At 38.3% G+C, this 8,370-nt stretch overlaps 1 protein-coding gene across 1 annotated transcript; it reads left to right on the top strand.

Moving 5' to 3' along the window:
• The first annotated feature begins 355 nt into the window (after positions 1-355).
• Positions 356-7,899, top strand: il12rb2l (interleukin 12 receptor, beta 2a, like). Its single transcript, XM_061089883.1, has 15 exons — positions 356-451; positions 733-831; positions 2,356-2,500; positions 2,592-2,743; positions 2,920-3,062; positions 3,168-3,309; positions 3,838-3,914; positions 4,027-4,234; positions 4,768-4,962; positions 5,131-5,235; positions 5,327-5,461; positions 6,235-6,387; positions 6,468-6,531; positions 6,708-6,816; positions 7,047-7,899. The coding sequence occupies exons 2-15, from the start codon at positions 759-761 to the stop codon at positions 7,383-7,385; spliced, it is 2,040 nt and encodes a 679-aa protein (XP_060945866.1). The 5' UTR covers positions 356-451; positions 733-758; the 3' UTR covers positions 7,386-7,899.
• Positions 7,900-8,370: the final 471 nt, after the last annotated feature.

The raw sequence follows: 8,370 nt of genomic DNA, 5'->3' as shown, positions 1-8,370 counted from the left end.
TTTTTGTTGACTCAAACCCTCCATCGGCATAGTGGACAGTAGATAATGATTTTTGGTTGAACTATCCCCTTTAGCCTTAAAAGGATAGTTCACTTTTTGTCACCTTAAAGTTTAAAGTGTAAGGGGGTTAGACACAGTCTATGTCACAGTCTATATATACACTTTATATATATTTTTAGTCTAAGGGTGGCTGCGCAAACTTGTGTGTGTGTGTGTGTGTGTGTGTGTGTGTGTGTGTGTGTGTGTGTGTGTGTGTGTGTGTGTGTGTGTGTGTGTGTGTGTGTGTGTGTGTGTGTTTGACGTCACTGGTACTTCCAGAAATGGGCGGACCTTCCCGGCTCACGGACCAAGCAGTTTGACTTCACATCAAAACAAACTTCACGGATTCCATCGTCCTGTGAGGGATTCCGACAGAATGAACCACCGGCAGCTCAGTGCGTCTCCTAACGAGGTAAATGATCCGCAGCAGCTCCTTGTAGTCTGAGACAGAACAAGATTCAGGAACCGACGGTGGAAGCTTCCGCTGTCACACCGCTGTCTGTTAACGTAGTTATGCCGCATCGACATTAAAGTTGTAGTAATGCTGTCAGTGTTTAAATGTCACTCAGCCTGTGTGTATAACAAACTGAAGCTGTGCATAATATCCACAAATGCAGCTGCTATAGTCCAAAGCGTCTGTGTTGGCAAATACATTAACTTCATGCATGTGTGTGTTCGGTGTGTTTTCCACAGACACCACAGGCCTGGATCCAGATGTGATGGCCACACTCAGGGAGAGGTGGATTCTGTCAGTCTTGCTGGTCCATTTACAGACTTGTTTAGCTGCAACAGGTAGACTTTACCGAGGCTGCACACATGAACATGAACGTGTGTGTAGAGAGAAATATTGCCATTGATACTGTATTTCCTCTCAAATATTGTATACTTCTTACTTTTGTTTATCTCCAGTGTGTCTTTCTTTTAAAGTCTATCTAAAGCAAATATACGAGTAAGTTACTAGTTCATTAATGGTGTTAATTGTAATCTTCGTATATAGTTTGTTTTGTTTATTTCACAAAGGGCAGGGCAATATAGCAATATTAATAATTATTGTTGTATGTTTTCCATCAATATAGCAATATAAGAAAAGTCCATTATATATTTTATAAGGCTTATGCACAGTGTAAGCATCTTGAGGAGGTATAACGCTCAGATTGTTTATCTACCTCAGATGTGTCAAATGTTTTGCTCTTTAACTAGTGGTTGTTATTCTCTGCCTTCAAAGTAGAGATTCAAACCACAGCCTTCACTCAAGAGCGACAACATAACTTATACATCCTAAAGGAAAACGAAAACCATATCCATAAGATATAGAAAAGATCAAATCTATGGTATACCTGCACTTCTAAATGATTCCCCAGTCAAATATACTGTAGATGTTCTATGCCGTTCTATGTTTACATGATGGTTGTGTTTCAAAGCATTGTGGTGAGTGTTTTATGAGCAGGACGTGTTCTGCCTACGCTGAGGCCATTACACCAAGCATAATGTATTTAGATAAAGGTTGCCACCATATGCAGGTCACACTCTGTTATGTTATCTCATTTGTAGACTACCGCTATATGATTTTAACAACATTGTCGACACTGAAGAGGAAGTGGTGACAAAACAGGGGTGTAGTAAGTGCTTATTTCCTGTTAATGCCACCGGCCACGTGCTCTCCTGCAACGTGTTGCATGCAGGCATTGAGCTCCGATAAAAGTCTACAGGCTTATGAGAAATGAGTAAAGGTGATGATCTTGTGACTAATGAGAAAAAAAAATGTTTGTATGTGGGCTTCAAGGGATGTGGTGACTTGTAGCTGCTGCTCTTTAGCTTTTTTAGTTCCCTTCTTTAGTGACTGTCTTTGCCATCATATAAATTCATCTCACAAAAAATATATACATACAAAATTTGTTTACATTTCTCTGCTCAAATAAATCTGTTGATGGCAAATTGGCACAAAAGGTTTATATTGTTTAGGTGTAGAGGGATTTTACATGTTTCTTTATTTTAGGGCCATTTAGTTTCACGAGTTCTTCGTCTTAGACTCTTCATTAAATATGTTGTATGGCTCTTGTATGTCAGTATCTTTGCTTGCTGTGATAAATGTGCATTTTAGATTTGAACATTTCAGTATGCCACTGGCCAAAAGGTCACTGCTTTTGGTTCAACTATGTGAACCAGTGGATCTGAGTGTGTGGTTTTGTACCATAGACAACAAAAACCTCTCTTTAATAAAGAGAAAAATACTAGTTACACCCACCTAAAACTAACACGTATCGTGCTCAGTCTTTGATGAAACATCTTTTCTTACAAGTTCCTCTCTCCATTTAGGCCCTCCTGCTCCTCCCTCTGATCCTGACTGCTATAAGCCATGTGATGAGAAAGGCTGCAGTTCAGATATCCACTGTACTTGTGATCCAGGACCGGACCCTCAGATATCCACCAATTACAGCCTGCACTGGGAGCCAACAAACGAGTAAACACACTAATAAATATTCATTATAGGTTTGATGACAGTATTGTGTCGTTTTTTTGTATTACTCCATTTGTACTGTTTCGTTGTCCAGACAGGGGCATGTGACCTGTCAGACCAGCTCAATAAGTGTTATCCATCGTCAATACTTCAACAACCATGGAGAACTTTATGTATGGGTGGAGGCTAAGAACAAGCATGGTTCTGCCAAATCTAGGGAGAATGTCTTCAACACAGCAGATATCAGTGAGTCTGTCTTTTGCTTCTTCTAATACTTTTAGGATCATTATTATTCATGAATACAGACAACACATCCAAAGTTGATGAAAAGAATTACACTTACTTGCAATTTAGTTAAAAATGTGACAAAAATGTACATAATTCTAATAACATTGTTTTTACATATGTTTTTCTGTCTCCAGTCAAGCCACCCCCTCCTAATATCACCCTGGGACAGCAGGAGCCATTAAAGATTGAGTGGCATTCCTTCTGTGTTGAGCTGCATCTCTCCATGGGAACCTGTGACATCCGAAATCGGGTTGAGGGAAACCAAGTTTGGCCTGAGGTGTCTTTTCTTAAGATTTTGATTTGCATCTTATTTTCTTCTCTTACTTTGACTACCGTCATCACAATAAAAAGCATGCTCAAGATATTTTCCCCCTTCACACAGCATGAGGTTGGATACCATCACTCCTATACACTTGAAAGCCCCCTGCCTGACACATTCTATGAATTTCAAGTTCGTTGTTACTGTAGCGAAGGGTTAATAAGTGACTGGAGTACAAGCCACAGGATAAGGAGTGCGGAGAAAGGTGAGTCCTTGTGTGTCTCCAATTTGACAAAATGTGTTTATGTTCTGAAAAATTCAACATTTTGAGAAATGTGTTTTCTTGTCAAGTGCAAGATGAGAAGATTGATACAACCTTCATATCTGTTTAATAACTAGAGGGTGTTAACCTCTGAGTGCATTCCTCTGCCAAGGTGGAATTAGTTCTGGATCCAACACTATTTGGATCTGCTGCAAATGCTTTCTTCTTATATCTCTGTAGCTACGAGAGATAAGTCAAAACTGCCTGTACCTTTATAAATCCTAATTATCTTAGCTACACAATGGTAGCTGTTGCTAGTTCCTACAGCTCTATTTGTTACCATACAGTAGCTGAATTATAAACACCCTAAAATACATATTTTTGTTCACATAATCTGGATCGTTATCAGGATCAGAAACAATTCTTTATGTCTTAGCTCTCTACTTAGAAAGTACTTCATGAAAAGAATTTAATCTTGCAATGCTAAAAAAGTAAAAAAAATTAACAAACAAAATGTCTTACCTCATTCAGCCCCTGTTGGCAAGCTTGACATATGGATGGACTGTGGGCTGTTGCCTGCAAGCTTCGACTGTTCTCTTACCTGGAAGGTAGGTAAACAAATTATTCACAATCACTTTTCTCTGACTAGAATAATTGACTGTTATCTCGCTTGTGCACACTCACCAATTGCTATCTTGTCCTTGTCTTTATCCCATCCAGACGCTTCCTTTATCTCAGGCATGCGGTGCTATTGTGGGATATAAAGTTAAATTGTTTTACAATAATTCCACATCGACACTGCTGAATTTGTCTCCAGCTGAGACAAGAGGCCCTACCTACTCTCTAAAGGACGTATCATCAGTCAGTGCATCAGCCCTCAACTCTCGTGGTGCTACTGCTCCCTCTCATCTAGCTATGCAAAAACCAGGTATCAGCTGCCCAGATTTAATGATTTCATCAAAGTATGGACAGTTTTGGATCAGGGGCTGTATTCACATCCCTGGCTAACTAATATAAATATTGGGCATCTCAAACATAACAATCATACTTCGACAATTTTTTGTCTAATTCATTAAGTGTTTTAGATCCAAAAGCACCTCAGAGGTGTGAGACAGTTCAGAAGAATCTTATGTCCTTAACACCCGGTCCCACTCAATCAGATCCTGCAGGAAATGAGCTTCATAATGTCAGCTGTTGATAAGAATCAAACAAGTATTTAATAATCAGAGAATCATTCTTTAAAACCAGACATATAATTACATATACATAAATAATTATTAAATTCAATAAATAAACCTATTGAATATGTGTAGAATTTCAGTATGAAGATGTTCATTTAATTTGTTAATATAATCTGAATATCTGTACATATAGTGTTGAATTTTTCTTTAATTGAATTCATTTAGTACTAGTATTTAATTATAATTAATAATAATACAATCTAATTTGTCTCTTGCTTAGGCAAAGATGAAGATCTAAGAACTATAAACCTCAAGATGAATGAAGAGAACCTCACTGTGGCCTGGGACCTCCCCATGAAGCCCCTCTCCAAACTGAAGGAATATGTGGTGCAATACAAACAAGTGGAGTCAAGCCTAGGCCAAGGATTTGATTGGGTCAAAGTGACCAATAACCAGAAAACAGTGTTTTTTAAAGGTGTGTTTGAGTTGGATATTTTCATATTGATAACAGACATAATTGGCAAAAAAATATATAACAACATTTCTAGCTTGATAGATTCTTTGTTGTTTTACATGAAGATTGAACCTTTTTTTGCTAATTTTAAAGTGACTGTTTTACTCTGTTGTGTGTCTCCACCTACAGGTCACTTTACAAAGCACACTCCCTTCCAAGTGTCACTGTTCACAATATCCCACAACATGACAGTCCGTTACCTTTCATCAGTCATTGGATATTCTCTTGAAGGAAGTACGTATTTGTGCATTTTTCTTGGGGTGTCTTTCTTCTTGCTAAATCTGAACGCTAATCTCTTCTCATCCCTTTCTCAATCACTTTTCAGTTCCCCCCAGTGTGCCCTCGTTTCAAGCATTTTCTATTGCTTCCACTTGGGTGACCCTGTTTTGGACGGCTGTTCCCTTATCCAAGCAGAATGGGCTGATCCAGTACTACCTAATAGGATTAGGAGAAGAAAAAGGTACAGACTGTAACAGTAGAGAGAATTTTATAATAATTGAATTGCTATAATGTAATATTTTATTTGATCATTTATTTGAACCTTTTATTATTAAGGAATTGTAGGGAACTGTTAGATGTATTAAAGATATATTTGTTTGATTATTTTAGCCACGATAGTGGGTCTATGGATGGCAATGTTGGACTTTCAGTAGATCCACCATTTAGGTGATGGCTAATAGATTGACTAAATTTGATTCTTATAGATTTTATATAAAGATTCGCAACATGACAAAGTGTCCCAAAAGTTAACCCAAAGCATCTCGATCGCCACTTGGTGGTTGGCTACAATATAGGTCATAAATCACGCCTCCTCCATGTCAGTGTTTGGAACGTAGACCAAAATTAAAAGTCAAAATACGTATATGTATTATGTAAAATTAATAATTCTAAAAGATAGTTCCTGTCATTTTAGGTAGAACATACAACACTGATAGATGTCAATGTAAGATTGTTTTTAATTAGTTGCTTGTTGCTATAAAAACAGGGTGAAATGACATGATTAACAACAGAGCCTGACTCACGATTGCTCGAGTGTGTGTCTAGGCGGAACCTCGCTACTGCAGCCCCATCCCCTGATCACTAGAGCGCAGACCACATATATTATTATTGAATAAAAGACAGAAAATACTTTAGTGATTTGCAAACTGAAGAAATAGCATAGTGTGTTTTTTGTGTCTCAGCCAGCTCTTCTCTAAATTATTGACCTTACTCCAATCTCTTTGTCTCTCCTAGTGTACAATGTGACCTCACACCCACAGAGTCCAAATGGGACTTATACGCTGAACTCTCTGAGTCCAGGTCAGGAGTATGAGGTGTGGATAAGAGCTGTGACTAAGGCCGGGCCTGGAGCAAAAGCCACCACAACGTTCAAAACCGAAAATGATGGTACAGCATCACATCGTTTTACTCACGTTGACACATGCATTGGTTTATTTATCTCATCCAATGTCTCTCTCTCATTTCAGATCTTTTAAAACTAGTCCTGCTTCCACTATTGTTTATCGGTTTAATATGTGCTGCGTTTGTCTGGTGAGTTTTTCTTTGTTAGTAGATATATTTTGACTATCACAAAATCCTTTAACCAACAATATAACATTAGGTTGCCATAACTAATCATGTGTATGAAATATTGATGTGAAGAAGTTGGGATTGTGAAGAGTCTTTGTCTTATGCCTCTTTTTTTTGTTTTTACTTTTTTATCTTAGCTTTTGCTTGGTAGCAGAAAACAAAATGTGTCCCAAGGTGAATTTATTGTTCAATGGGAAAGTGCCAGATCCCCGCAACAGCAACATCTTCAGAGGGATGAAGCACCAGGTGAGAAACTGATTGAAATTATATGATTTCTTCTGAGCCTGGTTTAATCTCATAACAGGGTTTACACTGAATGTCGAGCCTGAAAATGCCATTAATTTAGTTTTTCTACTTGTTACTGCTTAACCTGCTTACAATGACATGCTCTCGGATGCAGGGAAGTCCTTTTTCCTACTATGTGATTGCAAGATGATTTTCTGTTGCAAACACTGGTGTGTGTGATCTTCCCATAGATTATTGACCCATTTAGCTCGATCTGCAGACCCATCCCCGAGCCGCATCCCAATATCTCTGTTTTGGAGGTTGTTAAAATCCAGCCTGATGCTTTCAAGTCCACGCCGAACGAAACCTCAGACCAAGAAGATGCGAGGGAGGATGCTGTCACAAAGGAGTGTGGAAGGATGGACCACAGTCATGGACGAGAGGAGTACAGCAAGATGGTTGACTCTGATGAGGAGAGGGACAGAGAGGAGGACAAGGAGGATTGTTGGAGCTCATCAGAGGAAGACCAGTGTACACCAGGTTATGAAAAGCACTTCATGCCCACTGCCTTGGAAATACTGGATATTTGATGATGTCTCCATATTGCTCAGTGGACATTTACATCAGATGTGTGTTCATTCTTTTTTTTATAATGTGCAGAATTCAGATTTTTAGATGATGACCTCTGTGCAGGTTTATGTAGCCTTCCTCTGCAGGACCCTGGATGCTGGACACTTTTATACGTTTATTTTTTATATTTGTTTCACCATTTGGTGATCATGTTGGTTTTTCCTATTTCAGTTACAACTTTTGTCGTTCCCCATTTTGTCTTTGTATTGACCCTGACTGTGAGAATATAAAGCCATTGTGTTTTTTAAGAGGCAGAAATATTACACATTTTCTACAAACTGACAATGAAATGTATGTATTAACCCTGGATGGAACCCTAATATACTTGACCTCGAGATCATCCACCCGCAAACTTGAAGTGGCTTCAGAAGAGGCACTCTGACTGAAGATCCTGCCCAGTATTAAATGATCATCTGAACACCTCATCACAGTAGATTCATCTGTAAAATGTTAAAATAAAATTCCTGGAATGGCGCTCAGTTGATCGCATTGCACTGCCAAGGCCCAAACAGTCCTCTGTCTGTCCATGAAAAGGAAGTGGGGGGGATCATGTGTATCGATATGTACAAACGCACAGACCTCAAAACCAATGAAACGATCTATCAGGAGGATTGGCTAATTTTATTTTATCTTTTACGTTAGTTACTGATCAATTTCATGGATATTTCTTTGGCCCATTCAACATCACACTTGAAACTTAAACTCCTCATTCGAGGGCACAACATTTTTTAACAAATACATTTAAGTTTGATTTTTAATCTTGCGAAGTTATCATAAAGTCTGGAATTCATTGATACAACGCCTTCAAGGTATGTTGCAAATATTCAGAAACTTGCAGATTATAATATACAATAATAATATTAAAACACCCTGTAAATATTCGATTCATTAAAGAAAACATTTCCTGGCATGTAATTTAATCCTGACATTGTTATTTGTGGTTTA

Source organism: Limanda limanda, chromosome 17 (assembly GCF_963576545.1).
Source record: "Limanda limanda chromosome 17, fLimLim1.1, whole genome shotgun sequence".
NCBI classification, from domain to species: Eukaryota; Metazoa; Chordata; class Actinopteri; order Pleuronectiformes; family Pleuronectidae; genus Limanda; species Limanda limanda.
The sequence above is the reverse complement of the archived record's forward strand: the minus strand, read 5'-3'. Positions and strand labels throughout refer to the sequence as shown.